Raw genomic sequence first — 22,072 nt, 5'->3', positions numbered from 1 at the left:
TTGAGCCTTAATCATGTTTTCTGGCATATTTTTTAGATTAGTACCTCCAGCATTCACGTTTTGTTTGTAAGCTGTTGTAACTTTTTTTTTTGTTTGTTTAACATAGAGCATGATTTGTATAGAGGAATTGTTTCAAACAATCTTGTGTTTGTGGCTTATTATATCAAACATCACATAATTTACAATTATTGGTTATCAGAAAGCATTGTTGGTATTTTTTGTTCCTTGAATTTTTTGCTTCTGTTTTATGTTTTGTTATATGTTAGAGCAGATATGGTTTCCAGTCTCGTTCTCCATTAGCCTTGTCCTTTTCACACAATTATTTGTAATATACGATTAGCTTATCCAAGTTCCTCTAGGATTTAATGATTAATGGGCTCACCGTACTGAGATGGACTTCTTTTTGATTTTTATACATTTAGTTTATTTACTGTTTACTAATTTAGATTTTGGAGTTCATTCTAGACTCATAGTTATTGTAATTGGAAAAGCTTGAGACCAATTTGTAGAAATTGATATTATTATTTGTTGCTTTGTCTTATTTATGTTGAAGACATTGGATTTTGTGGCATGAAATATTTGTGACCTGTTTTCGCATGAAAGAATTCTTCAATGGTGGATGTGACAATATCAGTTGGAAAATGGATGGACCATGTATTAACAATATATCGAGCTGGCCCGCATTCTTTCAGTTATTGAAGGTTTGGCAGTGGAGTTTATATGGTTGGTTATTTGTAGGCATACTCAAAGGACATACAAATCAGAGAAAAGTATATGGTTCTTTAGTATTTACCACTAGAATTAAATAAATTATATCACGTCCTTGGATGATCAAAAGTAGGTGATTGGGATTCAAAGTATAGTATTTACTATTTAACAGTTGAAAGTTATAGGAAGAGAAATCTAGAGATGCTCCGTAAATGGGATGAACAAAAACAAAGAAATACAGAAGAGCAGGAGGCCTCTTTATGTGCTGAATGGAGGAGGTGATCTCGGATTTTAGAATGTGTACAGATTTAATGATCTATATCGAGGGTTGCTGGCCTCCCAAAGATAAAGAGCCAAGCATTATTGGTTTGTTTATCAAAAGAAAATAAAGAGACTGTTGCTTGAGTCTGTTTAGAGAGAGAAATATCTCCCTCGGATCTCATAGTATACAAGGCATTTGAAGATAATACGGTCCTTGATTTACACAGAGGTAACAAATCTGGCTAGGCAAGGAATATGAAGATCCTCCCTCAACTCGTAGATTGTGGGAACCCAACCTTAGTTGGCCAAGGGGAATCCTTTAGCTGTGTGACCAATGATGTTGTAGATAGTGAGGATGGTGTAAAATACTATCTTCCACTTGTAAAAAATGGAAGTGTAGAAGCAAGCTTAGGATTGAGTGGCAGAAAAGGGGAGGACCAAGTGACTTTGATGCTATGTTTGTATGTGTACCTTCCAGTAGCTTTGGTGATAGTTTTCTGTGAATGAACATTCAAGAAATACATAACAGGAGGTAATCTGTGTCACGTTCCCAACTCAAGTCACGAGGCTTAACAATTCATTGGCTGTCCTTTCCTTGGTCTAACCTAGAGGAAGAGGACTTGGAGCATTATTGGGTAAGTGCGGAGTCTTACTCGTGACAAAGGCAAAGTGGGTGTGGGTTTTCAAGGAGTCATTGGCTCGGTTTTAGGTTTTTAATGAGGATCATTCAATTAAGAGGTGTCAGATCAAGAGCTGAGGTCAATTCATCTCTTTGGGAGTTTTTATATAACTCTATAGGGTTCGTTCAGAGCTCATTACATTATGTTATGTTATTCTTGTTTACTGCTGCTGCAATCTTGGCCCAAGGTTTGAAACCTATCCCTGGTTTCAGAGAGAAATATGGGCTCCCCCTAGTCAGAAGTGTGTGTTTCAGTGGAAAAGGTTTGGGTGTGAAACCCTAGCACATCCCCTTTTCACGACTACAATTGTATATCAGGTTTGAAGGCCAATTTAGAGGTGAAATTTAGAGTTACTGCTTCAGATTTGAACTAACTACAGCAAGGTATCTTCATGCTTCTGAGCATCATGGAGGACAGCAACAGAAAACACAAGTTTATCAAACCTAGTGCTGGTTGATTGGGAGTTTAACAAAGTCAGTTAGGGTTTGAACTTTGAAGTCCTCATTTGAAGTCTTCAATGAGGACAGCTAGGGTTTGGGAAAAAGTTCTCAAGTATTTGTATCTAAATCTGCATATTTTAGTCATCTTCAACTCAGGAAAAACGAGAAAATCAATGCAATGCATTTCTGAAATTTATGGGCAGAATCAAAGGGATTTTCCTTACTTTTTCTATGTAAGGTAATATTTAGAAATTTATTTCTATCAGCAAAAACGTTAGATCAGTAATCTGATTATAAATCCAAGTTCCTCTAGAATTTCTAATATGCAGATAAAGTTTCAAAATTTTCTAGTTATAAATCCGAGTTTGCTCTAGAATTTCTTATATGCAAATAAAATTTCAATTTTTTTTTTGTGTTCTAGTTTTCGAAATATTGCTATTTTTCTGTTATTTGGGTATATTACACACTATCAATAGAGATTTTGATAGAAAGGAACAACCTAGTCTTAGAATACCAACAACACTGCCACTAAATGGAACCCAATGAAGGGACCCTCTTAGAAGAAGAAAGAGCTAAATATATTTATTAAGATTAGAAGTGAAATACCCCATGGTCTAATTCTGTGTATGTAAACAGCAAGACAGAAGACAGTATTGAGATGAAATAATTGGGCAACAAACACAACTTTCTTTGAAGAACAGTTTGCTTACATTGGTTTAGCTGTTGCAACATAAGAGTTTGGACCTTCCTAATATTTGGATGCATTGATGGCCCAAGATATGTTAATTCTATAACTTCAAAATCATCCTGGTCTGATGATACAGATCACACAGTTCTGAACATGCTTAATCTGCAGTCAAACATTGACGTTTCACTAAGCAAAATTGTTTAAGTTAAATTTTGAACAGATTTAGTTAGTTAAACCCTAAGTAAGTATTTTCTAAGCTAGGTGCCGATTTTGAGAAGACATGCAAGGGCCAACCAAGATAGGGTCATGTCCCTTGAAGGGACATACCCTTGGTCACCCTATAAATATAAGACAAGTGTGAGGATAGAGTACACACAAATTGAAAAGTCTGCTTCTCTATAACACTGCCTTATGCGATTTACTAGTAATTTTCAGAACATTGAAAATCAGAATAGTTACAATACTTACTATCATACTTCATATACAAATCGATATATCAAGGTTCATCTTCAACAATATCAAAAGCAGTATCTCAGTCTGATTATTTCAGAATTTGCAGAAACTTTCATTGGTATTAGAGCTTTGGTAGTCGAACCTAGGCTCTGCAAATTAAACAATCGGACTTAATATATCTAGCATCATTCTTTTAGCTTCAATAGCATACACAATCAGACCCAAGGACAGGTTTGATGGGAAGGAACACTTCGATGCTTGAAAATTCAGAATCATGATGATTCTTGAAAAAAATAATGTAAAACATTTTGTTGATTCAGCATCCAAACAACCTGTTGTTGAATCTAATAAAACTATATGGAGTAAAGGAAACAAGAAAGCTATGCAGATCATTTTAGATGGAGTGAACAAATGAAATAGTACCCATGCTAATAAAACATCAAACAACTTTTAATATGATGAATGCATTATTAGATGCATATGAGGTCAACAATGCTAGAGTCCTCGCACTAAAAAAGCAAACTAAATCATATACAGATAAAGAAGGGAGAATTGATGAATTCTTACTTCCTAAGGGTTGCCAGTCTAAGAGATGAACTTGCAAATATAGGAACCATAATTGATGACAAGGAAATAACACTAATGGCTATAGATGGGTTACCAGATTCATGGGAAACATTCGCACAAGGAGTAAGTGCTAGAGACAATCTTCGTAACTTCAATAGACTTAAGGGAGATTGTCTTCAGGAAGAATCTAGAAAACTTAAGAAAGGGGGAAAGTTGAAAACTGAAGATGGAGAACTTCATGTTCTCAACACAAATTCCTACAAAAGTAAGAAGCACTTCAAGAAAAAAAAGGGTAATCAAAAGAATGACAAATCTAAGAAAGATCTATCCAAAATAAAATGTTTCAAATATGAAAAAATTGGAGACTATAGATCTAATTGTCCTGAGAATCCAAAGCTGCAAGTAAACTGCGCAAACATTACTAGGAAAGAAGATGACTATGATCTTGAGAATTGTGTATTGTATTCAACACCATGAAATGAAGTCCCAAGTAAGGCATGGGTGATTGATAGTGGATCATCTCGACATATTACAGGATCAAAAAAGCATTAGACTCTATATCATAAAAAGTTGATGGCGAAGTCAACATCGGTGATAATTTAGCACATTTTGTCAAAGGAATTGGAAATTGCACACTGAAACTGAAGTCAGATAGTGTTCTATATCTCAAAGGAGTACTCTATGTACTAGGAATAAAAAGGAACCTAATCTCTGATACAACACTTAAACATGATGGACATAATGTTGCATTCAGATAGTAAAGTATTGACATGGTTTAAGAACTCTTCATTTAAGAAATCAAAGTTGATTGGTCAAGAATGGGATACTTGTATGAATTAAATACATAACCTATTTGACCTATTCAAGCCTTAATTTATGAAGCTGCTGATATAAACAAAATATGACACAAAAGGTTAGGTCATCTAAATTTCAAAACCTTACCAACTATGGAAAAGATGATAACTGGTTTACCTAAGTTGAATAAAGATCAGTCCAACATATGCAAAGGATGCGCTCTGGGTAAGAACACCAAAAGTCCATTTCATGATAGCACTAGAAAAACTAACAATGTTTTGGAATCAATCCACTTAGATCTATGTGGACCTATCTCTGTTCCTTCTCTTGGAGGATTCTGGTACTATATACTTTTTATAGATGACGTCTCTAGGAAAACTTGGAGTTATTTCGTAAAGTGTATATAATAAGAATAAATCCTTAAGAGATATAAAGAATTGAAAACCTTAACTGAAAACTTATCAGGACACAATTAAAACTCTTAGGACTAATAGTGGAGGGGAATACACTTCAGATTTGTTTAAAGAATTTTGTAAAGAAATAGGAATTAAGAGGGAGTATTCCATTCCTTATAACCCCCAACAAAACGGAGTAGTAGAAAGGAAAAATAGAACAATTATAGAAACAACAAGAGCTATGTTATTTGATCAAAATTTAGAATATTATGTTTGGGCGGAAGCTTCTTGTGTTGTTGTCTATATTTAAAACAGGAGTCCTCAACCCACAACAAAACGGGGTAGCAAAAAGGAAAAATAGAACAATTATAGAAGCAACAAGAGCTATGATATTTGATCAAAATTTAGAATATTATGTTTGGGCGGAAGCTTCTTGTGCTGCTCTCTATATTCAAAACAAGAGTCCTCACTCCTACCTTTAAGATAAAACTCCTGAAGAAGTTTTCACTAAGGTTAAACCCACTAAAAGTCATCTTAGGATTTTTGAGTGTCCTGTATATATACATGTTACTAAAGAAAAAAGAACCAAGTTAGAACCCTCCAGGAGGAAAGATATTTTTGTCGGGTATAGTGAAACATCTAAAGCATATAGGATGTAATATTTGAAGAAGATTTAGCATTCAAAAGAGCCCTAAATTTTGAAGATCCCTCTCCCGTACTTAGTTCTTAAGAAAATACTAAATCTGAGTTTCAAAGGGAGAACATTGAAGAAATTGAAAATGAAATTCAAGATTTTAATCTTGAGAAAACTTAAAATCCAAAGAAAAGACCACTTTGGGCCATTAAGATAGTAGAGGAAGCACAAGAGTTCGCTGCACCATCTGGAAGCTTTAGAGAAAGCAAAAGACCCAAAAGATTTTTCAGTTATGCAACAAATATGATTCTAAATCAGAACCAGTAAATGTTTAAGAGGCTATTAAACATACAACTTGGAAGGATGCCATGATGGAAGAATACCAATCCATTATGAAGAATTATGTTTGGGAAATTGTTCCAAGACTTGAAGGAAAATCCGTTGTTTCTTCTAAGTGGATTTATAAAATCAAGCATGTTGTTGATGGTAGCATTGAAAAATATAAAGCCAGATTCGTAGCTAGGGGATTCTCTCAGAGAGAGGGGATTGATTATGAAGAAACCTTTGCTTTTGTTGCCAGATACACCTCTGTAAGAGCAGTCTTTAGCTATTGCAGCATTGAAGGGATGGAAAGTACATCAGATGGATGTAAAAACAACAATTCTGAATGGAAAGATTACAAAAGAGGTATATTTGGAGCAACTTGAAGGATTTGAAACTTATAACCCTAAAGTTTTTGTTTGCAGGCTCAAGGAAACTCTCAAAGGACTTAAACAAGCTCCAAGGGTGTGGTATGAAAGAATTGATAAGTATCTCATCCACTTAGGATTCTCCAAGAATAAAGCTGATCCAAATCTATATTATAAAAGGGATAAAGATGATATGGTAATTTTGATATTGTATGTTAATGATTTACTAATAACAGGTTATGATCATCTCATAGATTAATGCAAGAAAGATTTAATCAAAGAATTTGAGATGAAAGATTTGGGACTCCTTCATTACTTCCTAAGACTGGAATCATGATAGAATTCTGACAGCATCATACTTAATCAAGGAAAGTATACATTAGATATCTTGAAGAGATTTGGAATGTGGAATTGCCATGCTATTAATGCCTTAAGTCAGTTTATGTGTGAGCTAAAGGAGATTCACCTAGTTGCAATCAAACACATTATGTGATACTTACAAGGCACTCCTAACCTTGGGCTTAAATATAAGAAAGTTGACTTGGATTTACATGGATTCATAGAGTTAGATTGGGGTGGAAGTGTTAAGGACAGGAAAAGGACTTCAGGATGCTGTTTCAGTTTAGGATTAACGATGATATCATAGATATGCAAAAAGCAGTCATCAATAGTACAAAGTTTCACAAAAGCCGAATACATTGCAGCAGCAATGGCCTCTCGGGAAGCAGTTTGGCTTAGAAAGTTACTTGTAGGATTATTTGGTCAAGCCATGAGTCCTACAATTATTCATCGTAATAATCAGAGTTCCTTCAAGCTCTCTGTGAATCCAATTTTCCATGACAGGTCTAAGCATATTGAAATTCCTTATCATTATGTTAGAGATATGGTAGACAGGAATACTGTAAAATTAGAATACATTTGTACTGCAGATCACACAACATATATTCTTACCAAACCTCTCTCTCGAGTGAAGGTAGATCACTTCAAGAAAAGACTTGGTATGGTTGAATTATGAAACATTTTGTATTCTTTAAATTATTATCAATTATTTTTATTGTCAGGCTATTGACTGTTGTGTGCTTCACCATTTGTATTCATTATTTCAGAGGTGATGATCTCTGAGATAATGAACACTTGTATAAAATACATTATGAGAGATGATGATCTCTTAGAGAATGTGCTAAACAATAGTGAACTACTGTTAGATCTAGGTGTGCTCAAAATCATTTGTGATAGACATTTCAATGCCCTATGAGTCACAACTTGGGTAAAGGAAGAATTTTATTATTTTTTGGTGTTTATCCTGCATTCTGGTAGATCTTAACCCAGGATCATGTTGTGATATAGGAATGCCAGTACCTATGAGTCACAACTTGGATAAATGAAGAATTTAAGTATTCTTCAGATTTTATTCTGTATATTGTATACTTCGCAATATTGTTATCACTAGTATCAGTGATAAGTTATATCACAAGTATTGTAAGATGACATAGTATCATGTGTTCTAATGATACCACATGCTTAAAAGATTCAGATAGATATAGATCTAAATTCATCTTTCATTTATGATGCTAGAGATGTTATCTCTCAGTATGATTATCAAGTTAAGAGGGAGTGTTAATTCTATAACTTCAAAATCATTCTAGTTTGATCATACAAAGCATACAGATCTGAACATGCTTAATCTGCAGTCAAACATTGACGTCTCACTTAGCAATTTTTTTAAGTTAAATCTTGAACAGATTTAGTTAGTTAAACCCTAACTAAGTATTTTCTTAAGCAAGGCGCCGATTTTGAGAAGACATGCAAGGGCCGACCTAGATAGGGTCATGTCCCTTGAAGGGACATGCGCTTTGGTCACCCTATAAATATAAGACAAGTGTGAGGATAGAGTACACACAAATTGAAAAGTCTGCTTCTCTATAGCACTGCCTTATGCGATTTACTAGCAATTTTCAGAACATTGAAAAGCAAAATAGTTACAATACTTACTATCATACTTCATATACAAATCGATATATTAAGGTTCATCTTCAACAATATCAAAAGCAATATCTCAGTCTGATTATTTCAGAATTTGCAGAAACTTTACAAGATAGAGGGGCATGCTCTTGTAAAGGTGTGAATGTGATGCAGGCTTCATGTTGAAGGAGGGAGTATAAATAAAACTGGATCTCATAACTGTAATCTCTAAAGCTATTCTCCCATAAAAGAATTGGAATCTTGATAGAAGATGCCTGGAGATGTTTACCAAGGCTGACCACATGTTGACAAAGTTTACAAAAGCAAGCAAGAGGATCAAGTTGCCTTTGTGATAAACAATGTCATCAGCAAAAAGTAGAATGGTGATTACCACATTATGTAAAATACAACCATCATCCATATGAGCATGTTGTCGAAGAAATTCTTCCAACTCATCAAACTACACCTTTCTTCCTATTTTAATCTATATTATGAAGGACACATTGTATTTTTTTGTGCAGTTTACGAAGAGAATTGAGATTACAAGTGTAAAATACCTTTGTTGCTTGTGAACCAAGGTATTATTGCTGTAGTGCATTAAGTGGGAGGGGGATTTGTCAGATAGGCATGTTTCTGGTATTCTTGAAGGGATGCGGCTATCCTCCCTACAAACTGTACAGTTGACCAATTTTCATAAAATTGAACACATCATGCTGGATTTTTCTGAAAATTTCAGCATTTGATTTTCATGATCTACATAGTTTGTAGTTGAAAACAACAAAAAAATTGGAAAAAATCACTACGTTTTCATGAATCTAGAAAAACAAAAAAACTTTGTTGTGTCTTTAGTGCATTTTGTTTGGAGATTAGCTTGTCCCTTCTTGAAGTTGGTTTTGAATATCTACTGAGTCAACTCAATCTTTGCAAGCATAATGCTTATCCGTATTAAAAGAGTGCAGAAGGCCACAAAATACAAGCTTACTCATGCTCTAATGTTTTCTTCCTCCTTTTTCACTCAAGACACATGCATTACCAAATTTCAGTAGGTCCACATTAGAGGATATTGATAAGGGTTACCCAACCATAATCATGTTTGAAATTGGGTGTTCCTTGATCGTAATTGACATTAATAATCTTGTTTTTGCTGTCAATACAAAAGTTGTGATAGGAAGTGAATTATTTATTAATATGTCAAGAGACTTAAATGCTTAACTAAATGTTTTGAAAGAATGAAAAGCTTTATTAGAATCAGTGTTTTCTAGAGCTCAAGAACTTTACATTCTCAATGCTTTGAAGCTTCACTGTTCCATTTAATAATTTTTTTGTGAGGTTTAATGAATTAACTAATAGCATTTCTCTGTGAAATTGACAAATCCAGTGTAATCAATTGCTATGGCTTTCAACTTTCAAAGGTGTTGGCCAATCAACGATTGAATCCCATTCCTACTTGATTAAAGGGTAGGCTGAGTTGTTCTCCATCTGTCCTGTCTTATGTGTGATTCCATTAGTTCAGTTAATGGTAACCCAGTGTAACTGGGCCGTCTCGAAGACAAGGACGTCCCTGGGATGGGGGGATGGCGTCTCGACATTTCGGGTGGTGCCACCTCCGCTAGAGATGGCAAGATGTCTCTTGTGTGTGGGTGCAGGGGGATGTGACAAAGTCTCCTTTATTGCGGGGGGACGCGACGGAGTCTCCTTTATTGCGGGGAGACGTGATGGAGTATCCTTTATTGTGGGTGTGGGAAGACTTATAGTTTTTGTTTGCATTATAATATTATATACTTATTTTGATATCATGATTCATGAATCATGGCACATGATACTTATTGTAATCATTTTTATGTCATGACTCATATAATCATTGATTACTTTTAGATAGTAGAGTCTAGATACTCATACTATTGATCTGAAGACTGATATATAGACTAATATTTGCTGATGTTCAATGTCAATGTTCATTATTTGTTTGTCATTTGATCATGAATTATGATGTTCCAGTTCAAAACTTCAATGCAATGTTCAATTTTCAATTTTTTATTGTTTAAGTTTACTATTTTTAACATCTATATATGATTATATCAAGTTATATTGTATAATTGTAGTACATATTTCCATAACTAGCATTTGAAGTACCATATGCATAGTATATACACCTTTGCTTCCCTCACTACCCCTTGTCCCCCGCCACCGTCACCCCGCTGTCCCCAAATTGAGGCCCCTCTCTCCCCTTATCCTATCGTCCCCCTGTTTCGCAAGGTGGTGTAACTATGTGGTAAACAATAATTCATTTGCAGCTGAGCTGAATTACTATTAAACCCCACCAGCCTACCCCTGTTTCGATTGCAGCTGTCAAACTGGTGTAAAAAAATCATGTTATAAATGACAATGCTAGTTGACGGTATTGCACGGTAATGATTCTAAGGAGCATTGAATTCTTGGAAGAAGTCTCAAATGACCTCCAAAGTGAATGGTTTAAAGATGCATTAAAGGATGTAGTTTGGCTGGTCAACAATTGATAATTACTTGTTGCTTCAAGTAAATGTCAGGCTGGACAGGAGAAAGAACTACTAAATTTAAACTCACATCAGGTTTCAAATAAAGTCATATGATGGTGTCAAAATGTCAAAGATAGGTTGAGAGACACTGCATGCCATGCCATTTTTTACCTTCTGGAATTTGTGCTTTCCCCCCTTGTGCAATGCTGCCTGCCAATTGTCTGTATAATCTGTCGATGGTTTCTTTGTACGGTGTGTTCTACAATCCAGTAGGAGTAACATGTATATGATCTAGTGGAAGTATCATTTTCTGGGATGTAATATGATTCCTAAACAAGTATTCTGGGATTTAGTGTGTCAGAAACTCTTTTTTATTTCAGAGTGATTTTTTATTTACCTCATGCAAGTTGTATAGCCTATGATGCAGTTATATACTTCGCTATCTGTATTTGTCTAATGCTCCTTGTTTACTGTACAGTGTAAACTGATGTTTATCGCATTAAGATATTAGAATGTAACGTAGAACAAGATACTTTATTCATATAAGCAATATGCAATTCCAATTACAATGATTACAATGATGATCCAATAGTCCATTCAGACAATGTACATATACTTTCCCAAAGGGGTGACTCAACCATCATGCGCCCTTTCGGATGCAACTCTATCCATCGGCTACAATATGGATTTTACTGGCAACACTCCTTGTGTGTTTGATTTACAGTTTACTAGTCTGATAATAGATAAAAACAATTGTGGGGCTCTTAGTTATGATCAGCTTAGTGAGACATTTGTTGAATACTTTTAGCCAACAGTTCAGTTGATGATGAGGTAAATGGAGGAAGGAATTCGTGAAATAACTAAAAGCATAGCTTATGCATTCCTTACGCAGAGTTTGGACATTATTTTTTGATATCTATGCTTTTTGTATATAGATCAGTATATTTTTTGGCTGTATAGCAGGAGAGGGAATTGGGACCATTTCAAACTAATTTGACCATGTTTTGTTGACTTATATGGCAGGACCATTTCAGAGTCATTAGTCTTGATTTTTTCTGATGATATTACAACATCCATTTATATAAGGAAGCATTTGATGTAGTGATGTTATATAATCTCTCTTTGCGGGGGTAAAAAAATCTTTTGTTTATTTGATAATTCAAAGCACGGGAACTTGTTCCTTAAATAATGGATCAAGGTTGTTTTTGCAGTATCAAAATTAAAAATCAATTTGAGTCTAAACTGGTGTGGTTGAGTTTGTCTTCTAATTATACTATCCAGAATCAAATACTGCTTTCCAAACTGAATGATATCCATGCAAAAGTAGATGTTTGTTGAATGTAAAAGATTCAGTTTCTCTGATACAAAGAGGAGGATCCTGTTTTTGCAGGCCTTTTCTTGCACCCACTATTAGAAGATGGCATAACATTTTTACTGTGTTTTCAGTTATTCTAAGAGTCTCTTGATTCAAATAATTGCATTTGAAGGGTAAGTTGATGTCTTCATTTGCCAAATTTTTAAAATCAAATGTTAGTTGAAGAGCCACAGATGACTGGTGGAGGTGTCGTATTTCTTTTGTTGTTCTCTTAAGCTCTTAATCATTCTCTTATATGACTTATGGTATGCTCTCCTGGCTGGTTCCTGCTCAAGCTGATACTCCACATTGTTGAGTTTTTGCCTAGAAATAATGATAAACAGCAATAATGAAGAACAAAATAGATGCGAGGGACACACAAGATTATCTTGAGAAAACCCTTCCGCTTGAAGGGAAAAACCTAACCACAAAACAAAAATATCACTTTTATTGATAAGGAAAAATGTTCAAGTGTACAATGCTTTACGCTTTATATATATATAGAATAGAGAGGCTCTTCATTACACTCTTGAAGATCTCTTCAATTTCCAAATATAAAACTCTTCATATTTCCATACGCATGCCTCTTCGCATGATGCATGACACATGTCTCTTTATATAATATTATTTCAAATATTACAAATGTCTTCTTCACATGAAGATGTCTATAATGGTCATAATTTTATTTTTATGAAATCAGAGATAAAGATCTCCATTGCAGCTACAATCTTCAACACTCCCTCTTAGCGAGAGATATCTTTAGTATGGCAGTCACACTAAATTTTTATTACATAGATTCACATAAATTCGTCATGGTTACTTTGTAAGCCATAAAATTAAAGTCACGACTTCCAGCATGCCTACTTGCAAAAGGTGGTCGAAGGGCTTTCCCTCTTATCAAATATGAAATTTACTAAATTTATCAGTCATGGACTCTCTCAACATGACAATAAAAGAACAAGCAACTTATTAATGTTCAAAAATCATAGAATCACTCAACATGATAGGATTGCAAGGATCACAACCAGCTTACATCACAGACTCTCTCAATGTGATGCTGTCATGGAATCTCTCAACATGACAAGCTTGCAAGGATCACGACCAGCTTCCATCATTAACTCTCTCAACGTGATGCTGTCATGGAATCTATCAAGATGACATCCAACTCCCATCACAGAATTTTTCAATGTGATGACATTGTGGACTATCCTTCCAACTTTATTAATTCACATGAATAAGAACTCATAATCAACAAGAAAATCACCACAATAAGATAGTTGATGTATAATGAGTGAGATTCTTTCTCAACAGAGACTCACTCTCAGCAGGGATGGCTTTGACCACAACACTAATATATTTGTTGTAACCTCCCTCTGAGGCTGAACATCTCAGTCTGAATCACAAGCTCCCTGTGATTCTCATATCTGAATTCAAATATGCATCATCAGTTCAGTAAACAATGTCCTCATACAGTCTGCATAACCTCTCATCATCCCATTGTGTCCTGCAATCAAGAGAGATTAGTAATATCTTATCAAATCAAATGGTATACACTAGTCCCAGTAGTATAACAAATTTTTTAAAGATATATACTCAATTATTTCTTTGTATTCTAAATCTTAGCATGTACAAAAAAGATTAATACACAGAACACAATAAGACTTAGCTAATCAAATATAGATGCTTAATTGTTCTCTGTCCTATTTTGAATCCACATTTGTACCTTGAAATTGAGTTTGAACAGGTTCCTTGCTAATTCAAATACTCAACACAGCTAATGATTTCCACTACTGTGACGTTAACATAGCATTTCACATAGACCCCCTTGATTGTATGTTAAACTAAAAAACCAGGCTAGACGCCGCCAACACAAGTTATGAAAGAATAACTACAGCCTGATGAAATCCTAGTTCAAACAGTGAAGATTAGGGAAAAAATGATTGCAGTTGAGTAACAAATAACAAAACCTAGGTAATTACTATTCACTGATTACTTAGAGCTGTAAAAAGCTGCTATGATGTCTGAATATTAGCTCCACGGCATGACAGAGAATTCCCCACCAAAAAATAAAGAGTTTGATGCAAAAACAAGCAAATTTGAGGCAAAGAAATAAAAACTATATCCAAAGGGCAGTATTGCAAACGCGACTCACAGTGGGAAGGCACGAGAAAGATTTAAAGCTGATAATAGAGAGACGAAACTGATGAATGAAGAATTTTGAAGAGAAAAATGGAACAACCATTCCGAGTCATTACAACTAGTGACGAGGTGTCCATATCAGATCTGAGTGAATTTTTTTTGACAAAGCAAATACGAGGGGCAAGCTCCAGCTAAGACATAACTGATAAATATAATAGCTTTGAATGATGCCAAGATACATAAAGGGATAAAATTGTAAAAGCAAGCGCACGGCAAAATACTAAATCGGTAGATTAAGAACTGAAAGAGCATAGGCTGTCGGCACTACCCAAAGGAATAACTAAAGCAGAGATGATAGCCTCATGAAGAAACTGCTTGGCGTGTTACCAAAGTGGTGCAAAAATGTTGAAGGATTTCCCAGTAGCCAAAAGAATATGCAGCTACTTAAAAAGACCAATAGAGTGTTAAAAAGATGTTTCGTTAAACAAAATGAAACGACAAATATAAAAAACAGAGACAGCAATAACTGATGATAATGAAGAGAAAAAAAAACATCTCGACAAAAAAGAACCGGAGATTGCCTCCAAGAAACAGGCAACGTCCCAAATCATCGCAAAAATCTCTGAAGATTTAGGCAATTCCTGAAAGAGTTGATGCCTTAATACTAACTGACGGGTGGTACAAGAAAAACAATGAGACTCATAAAGTCATCATATGTGTGGACTCCAGGTGAGTCCAGAACAGATGAAGCTAGGACAGAATGGCCACGAAGGAACCATGCAAGCAATAGAAAGAAGGAAAGAAGATATAAGAACAAACATTATCAATTGAGCATGATCCCTAAATTGCTGAACACCAGCAGAAAAAACAAAAACTGCAGATGACTCCAATCAAATAACATATAGCCTCAACATCATACAGAAATATAATAGAGACAGAGAGGAGCAAGAAGATGAATGAACAGAAATATAATAACTAAAGATCCAAATCACTGCAAATATTTTCAACATACCTATATTGCTGATATCAGCTAGGCTCTGATACCATGTTGAGTTTTTGCTCATAAATAATGATTAACGACATTAAGGAAGAACAAAATAAATACAAGAGACACATAAGATTATCTTGGGAAAGCCCTTCCACTTGAAGTGAAATAACCCAACCACACAACAAAAATATCACTTTTATTGATAAGGAAAACTGTTGAAGTGTACAATGCTTATGCTCGATAAAATATATATAGAATAGAGAGACTCTTCATTACACACTTGAAGGTCTCTTCAATCTCCAAATATAAAACTCTTCATATTTCCATACGCATGCCTCTTCGTATGACTTTATGGTGAGATTCTCGCATATTTATAAACGTTGACTATTTTGGAAATGCATAGATTATCTTGCTTGAGATGACCCGATGGGACCAACCTGAAGACTCTGTATTATATTGAATGACATTGGGATTGAAGAAGATGTGGTGAATATGTATTGGTTAACTGGATTTTTAGCTGCATTGCACACATTGTAGAAAACCTCGCATTCCTTGGCGTGGCCAGAAATTCAACTCTGCAAAAACTTGACAACCTAAAATTGTGCTTAAATTTCATTAGAAATTCAATTTTTTTTGCAAAATTCAATGAGGTAATACATCCAATGAGTACATAAAAGAAACAAACTGAGTATAGCTCTATTTGATTGATTTAAATGCAACTTGGGTAGTTGTCATACTCATGGAATTTAGATGGATGATAGTGTAAAGAAAAATTAAAATAGCAAATCATTTCTTCAAAGCTAAAAGTAAATACTACATCAAAATATATTATTCTTCCTTTTCCCAACTCTAGTATAAACTAGGCTAGAGATAAGAGCTAGAGGGTCTAGTCCTAGGAGTCTATTGTGGCTGCATTGCCTCACTTGACAGGATATGGCTTCACCTCCATATAGATGCTGCTTGCACTGGCAATCACTCCTCATCACTCTTAACCTCCTCACCCTCAATGTCATCTAGTGTGAATCCAAATCCTCCCCGTCAGCCATTGCCTACCTTTCCAGATCATAGATGTCATCCTCTAAGTAGTCGAAACTGAATGCCACTTTGTGTGTACCTGAGGGAAGGTTGTCTAAACCAAATTTCTGAGGAAGCAAAACTTCAGAAAACTAATTGTTTTCCGATAAGATCGATAAGCGGAGAGCTAACATAAAAAATATGAAGATGGCGTAGGATATGATTATTGGTTCCTTAGACTTTTGGTCTTGTGGATGTCATTAAAATTTCTTCATTCATTCATTTGGTAAACATTGGAGGCTGGTCTTGCACTGTCCAGTCATTGTAAGCATCTACATTGTCTAAATCATTTGGATCACTTGATATTTCCTCTACCTCCTTTGTACACAACTGAAGATTATTCCTCAAAGACAAGGTCATTGAGGTGTTTCTTAGGTAAGTTATTCCTCTTCTTTATGTGGATGGCCTTGAACAAGCTCCATTTGCATTCACAGCTGGATAAATTACAATTCTTCACTCCATGGTGCAGAATTCCTGCAAATGACCTTGTTGAAGGCTGGGAGGATATTTTTTCACTGTAGGAGCAAAAGAAACCAGTCAAAATGAAATTAGAATTATTAGCTTATTTTGCTTCCCAGGCATTGTATTCTTCTACGACAGAGTCTTTGACAAAAACTTAGCAAATTTTTGACAGAAATACTTGGCGTGAAAAAAAACTGTGTTTTTCAACTATGATTGCACCAATTGTTTTGATTTGTTGAGCTACTAGTTTTTCAGGGTGTACCTAACAAGTATGTTTAGTGGATTCAACCTTGAGAAGGTAAAAATACATGCTATATTTCTTGGAGCACCTCTTATATTCCAGGAACAAAAAACAGTGACAAAGCCAAAAAACGCCAGTGATAAATTTGCCCAAATGGTGATTTGTATTGACCACAGGTATCTGGCTTGTTTTAATTATTGAAGTTTCTGGCTTTTGTTAATCACGACTTTTTAGGGATACAATCTATGAGTGATTGGCTCTGATTGATGCAACTTTTTCACAGAATATGCTGGATGTTTTTAATTAAAACAATAAAGGTTTCATATTCTGTATGGTGTTAAATTTGCTAGGGCAGTTCTTTTACTGATGCATTACAAATTCAATCAAGGTTATATCATGTAATTCCTTGGCTAGAACATTTGAATAGGACAGTCATTTGGCACTAAGGCTGACTGGCTTAAAAAATGAAATTAAAATATTTTCCTCAGAATGCTGGTTTCTTATGTCTGGCTTTGCCAGCTAAGACATTGATACATTCCATACCTCAGGGAATTTATCTCAACTGTATCTTGTTGTGCACCTTTTGAAATAACATTTATGTAACTGTCTCACAGAATATGCTCAATGTTTTTTATTAAAACAATAAAGGTTTCATATTCTGTATGGTGTTAATCTTGCTAGGGCAGTTCTTGAACTGATGTGTTACAAATTTAATCAAGGTTATGTCATGTTTTCTTGAATAGAATATTTGAATAGGACAGTCATTTGGCGCTAAGGCTGACTGGCTTAAAAAATGAAATTAAAATATCTTCCTCTCGGAGTGCTGCTTTCGTATGTCTGGCTTTGCCAGCTAAGACATTGATACATTCCATACTTCAGGGAATGTATATCAACTGTATCTCATTGTGCACCTTTTGAAATAACATTGATAAATCTGAATATAAAATGCCAACATGCCCATTCACCATGTTTCTTTAATAACAATTATATTACAGGATGAGGAGGCCTTAGTGATCTGAATTGATTTTTGTTAAAATAATCGTTAATTGCCATAACACTTTACAGTATCTTTATTGTCCTAATCATACATAGAACATGCTGCCAAATTTCATTGGTTGGAATGTCTGGTTGGTGTTGAAAATACTTTCCATGGACGGGCAAACATATAAATTAGCTTCATATTTGAAGAACACGCTTCACTCTGATTTGCAGTTTTATGTAAGTCTTTGTCCTCAGATCAAACTTCTTTTTGTCCTTCGCCATAATGATTCAAGCAGCACTAAGTGAAATTTTGATGGTGCCTCTAAAGGCAGATCAGGTAAAGTTGCCTAAGGAGCTAATTTTTCAGTGATTACGATACTAACTTGATGGTTAAACTGTCTAGTGCAGAAGTTGAGGCTGACTTTTTTGGCATAAAACTTTTGATGCAACTAGTTGCCCCAATTGTCAGCGAACAGATGACTCTATCATGATTTGCTTCTTCAATCTGGATCCTTTTGCTCAGGAAATATGGAACGAAGTTTTTTATAATTATTCCAAGTTGATACTAACTTCCAGATAGGCTGTTAAAGTGGTCCACAGTGTGTACCGAACCTGATGCACGTTCATGCATTTGTTACCCTGTTCCTCAGCTTGTGTTGGGGTCTAGGCCTGGAAGTTGACCTTACATTTTTAAGTGTTCAACTCTCTTTCATCAATAAAAGCTTACCCAATTATAGAACTTCATGTTTAGTTCACTTTACAGGACAAGCTTATCTTGTAAATATGGATAACTTTTTCGATTTCAAGTATGCTTTTTCTAGTATGTTGATTTCCAAAATTCCAAAATATATGTATCAACCTAGAGCAAATGGTATTCCCCTCCAGCCCAATTTTCCATTTACTGGCACTTTGTCAATAACATCTTTGCTGATTTACATGGAATAGTTTGGAGGTCTGGGTCTCTTGAGGGAATTCTTCTTAGCTCACAAGTTAGACCCAATGGATATAAAGTTTCTAACATTATTCTTACTGTAGTTGGAGCTTCTATTTTAATTTTTATCCCCTTTCAACATGGCTAAACATTCGATTTTTGCATGGATGTCATGCTGCAATAGTTTATTAACTAAGATCAATTCCTTTCCAGTTACACGGCTTTGGCCAATGGATCATTTCCCGCCATGAGTTTGAAACACAAAAATCTGGGATGCAGCCCCTTTGTTTCACAGAAGTCTTTTATTGTTGATTTATTAAGATATCATAGTATTAGCAAATGAAGAAGCTTGAATGCTGGAAAAATCAAGAAATTTATACAAGGTTCCTTAGTTGGGGCTTTTGGTTATGTAAACAAGTTTTGGCCGTTAATTCCAACTTTTCTGCTGCTCAATCCATTCTGAAAACTATTGTTCAGGGAACTTCAGTCTATTTCCAGATCCCTAGTATGCAGCTGCTGTGGGGTGTTATTGCAAGTATATTTAAGAGTTGAAGTGTTCTTGCTTGGGTCTTAGTCTCACAGCCATTGGTGACTTCGCACTAGTGCCTACTCCTGTGATGGTTGATGGTTTTAATATAAAATATAGCCCACAATTACAGCTACAACCATCTTTCTATCTCTCTGTGAAATTGGATTCTTAAGCTTATGACCAGAAGATGAGTCTAGAGGCCATTTTACAGCACATGTAGATTTTGACAAAGTTACTGGAGGGCACCAACAAAGAAAGGAACCTCAGATCTGTGCTAAGAGACCTCTCATCTCAGTTAATACTAGTCCTCATCTTTGCATACCTGTTTTGAAGAACATTGGTTGACTGAATCCACTTTTGCTGATACATGAAGTATGGTTAACAGGGACACCTGCACAATTATCTGCAATTTTTTTGATCTTCCTGGCACCATGGAGTCTTAAGGGTGTTACCTCTGCGGTGAATCCCTTGAATCCATTGATAGGGACTTTCTCAACTTGTCCTCTATTATTTAATGTCATCCTTTGCCTTGGCAGTTCCATATTTAGCTTCAATTTGGTATCCTCTGCCTTTAATGCACTGTCAACACAGTTTCATTGAAGAAGTGGTGTTGATTATCTGTGCTCTTTACATGTTAATCTTTTGTAGTATCTTATATGAACAGTGTAAATCCTGTCCAAAGGTTTATAACGGTATATTGTGGCTTTGTTTTTCACATAGGAGTTGCATTTTCTTACAGCTTGTTGGCCTTCGATTCTGATTATAATAATTTTCCCTCTAGCAGCAATGCAACATAAAAATTGTGTAAATATGATTCCTTCATATTTTACTTTGGACTTAAAATCTGTAGATTTTTGCAATGAGATTTAATTTAATAATCTATATTATTTAGTGAACATAAAAGCAAAGAAATTAAAGAAGATAAAGCATTAGTAGAAAACATAATATCTTTTGTGTCTGCAATATTGTTTTTAGATGACATATATGAGGAAGGTGGTGTCAAGTATTCTGACATTTGCTTTGACCTGAATTTACAGGTGGCGATTCCAATTGTTCCTACAATTAGAGTAGTAGTAACATTTAGTAAATTTGAGGAGATGCAATCTTCAGAAGAATTCTCAACTCCTGTGTCAAGTCCTGTGTTTTTCCAGGATTTGAAGGGGAAAGATATCGAAGCTCCCAAGTCATCAGGTTCATGGATATCTTGGCTTAAGGGTTCTGAAAACGAATCGACAAGGGAACCCACATGCCTGGAGGATCACCTGGAAGTAGATTTAGATCCATTCAACATACCAAGTGATTATAACTGGGTTGGAATGAATGAAAAGAAACGACGAATGAAGTCAAAAAAGTCTAAACACAGAAAAGGTAAGAGGCCAGAATTGGTAAATGGGGATGGAAATGAGTAGTTGTAAGGTTCAACCTTCTAAATTGTTAACCTCAGTTTATTTGCTATTGATATCGATCAATGGGGGAAAAAAATGGTGTTCCCTTATTTTATGGGCATTGGCACGAGTTACTTTTCGTTTCCCTGAAAGAAATCATTTTGCAAGATAGCCAGAAGGAAATGATGTAAAGGGAAAATAGTAAGCAAGTCTGTCATGTTCATTTCTGTTGAGCTCTTGCATACCTTATTACTGCTGCTCTCATACACGGGCAGAAGGTTTGTTTTTTTCTGCTAAGTTGGGATGCTCCAACTTTATTGTTTGTATACAAAGTGCTACTTACCATTATGTACAAGTTAATTGAAATGTATGGTCATGCGATTGCAGTGGCATCATTTTTATGGTCATTTTACCAAAATCCATCAATCTCTTTAACATGTCTGAAAATATGATGCATCCCTTGTGGCTTGACAAGATGAAAACTGAATTACATCAAGCAGTACAAACTGCTGGAGGCATCTCTGTTTGATTTGAAATATATTTTCGCATGATTTGAACCCAACAAGAGAGTTATGATGAATGGAGAACAGGTCGCTAGGAGATGTGCACGATTCTGCTGCAGTTGTTTACGCTGTGAAGGCTTTTGGAGAAAATCATTAGTTTCTGGAAATGAAGTTTAAGTAGTTGTCTTCATGGTTTTTATCACAATGATAGTAAAATCACCTGCAGATAATCATAAACAGAGTTATCATAACGACTGCTGCTGTCTGTGAGCATTTATGTTTTTTAAATGCTAATGCTTTTCTGGTTAGAATATTTCCAATATTTAAATTTATTCACACTCGAGGAATTGTCAAAGGGCAATCTGAAAGTAACATTTATCTGCCAAAATAGTCGAAGAAATCTAGTTTTGAGAGGTGATGACTCCTTAAAGATGACACTGCATTTTTTTCTCCAGCATTGTAGTAGTTCTTGTGTGCACCATTCTCTATGATTGGCTAACCCAAGAAGAGAAACCTCTAAGCTTGGTTCAATATGCATTCAATATGCATTCTCTGTTGTAACTGTTTCCATGGTTAAACAGATCTCTAAATGTGCCTTTAGAGAAATGTCCATATTTAATTTATCTGATGAAGCAGTGTTACTATATTAGCCAGAAACCTGGTGAACTTGGTGAGTAGCATAAATGACTTCCAGAGACATGGACCTGGGTTCCACTCG

At 35.2% G+C, this 22,072-nt stretch overlaps 1 protein-coding gene across 1 annotated transcript in view; it reads left to right on the top strand.

The window, feature by feature from the left end:
* The window catches only part of LOC149551011 (uncharacterized), a 29,695-nt gene extending 8,437 nt beyond the window's left edge, over positions 1–21,258 (top strand). Inside the window, exon 3 of the mRNA XM_089786573.1 lies at positions 20,504–21,258. Within this exon, the coding sequence (XP_089642699.1) occupies positions 20,504–20,875 (372 nt within the window). The 3' untranslated portion in view covers positions 20,876–21,258. The remainder of the gene's footprint in view (positions 1–20,503) is intronic.
* The last annotated feature ends 814 nt before the right edge of the window (positions 21,259–22,072 follow it).

The sequence above is a fragment of the Cupressus sempervirens genome, chromosome 6 (genome assembly GCF_028749045.1).
Source record: "Cupressus sempervirens isolate cs-2001-9-10 chromosome 6, ASM2874904v1, whole genome shotgun sequence".
Classification (NCBI taxonomy): Eukaryota; Viridiplantae; Streptophyta; class Pinopsida; order Cupressales; family Cupressaceae; genus Cupressus; species Cupressus sempervirens.
The sequence above is the reverse complement of the archived record's forward strand: the minus strand, read 5'-3'. Positions and strand labels throughout refer to the sequence as shown.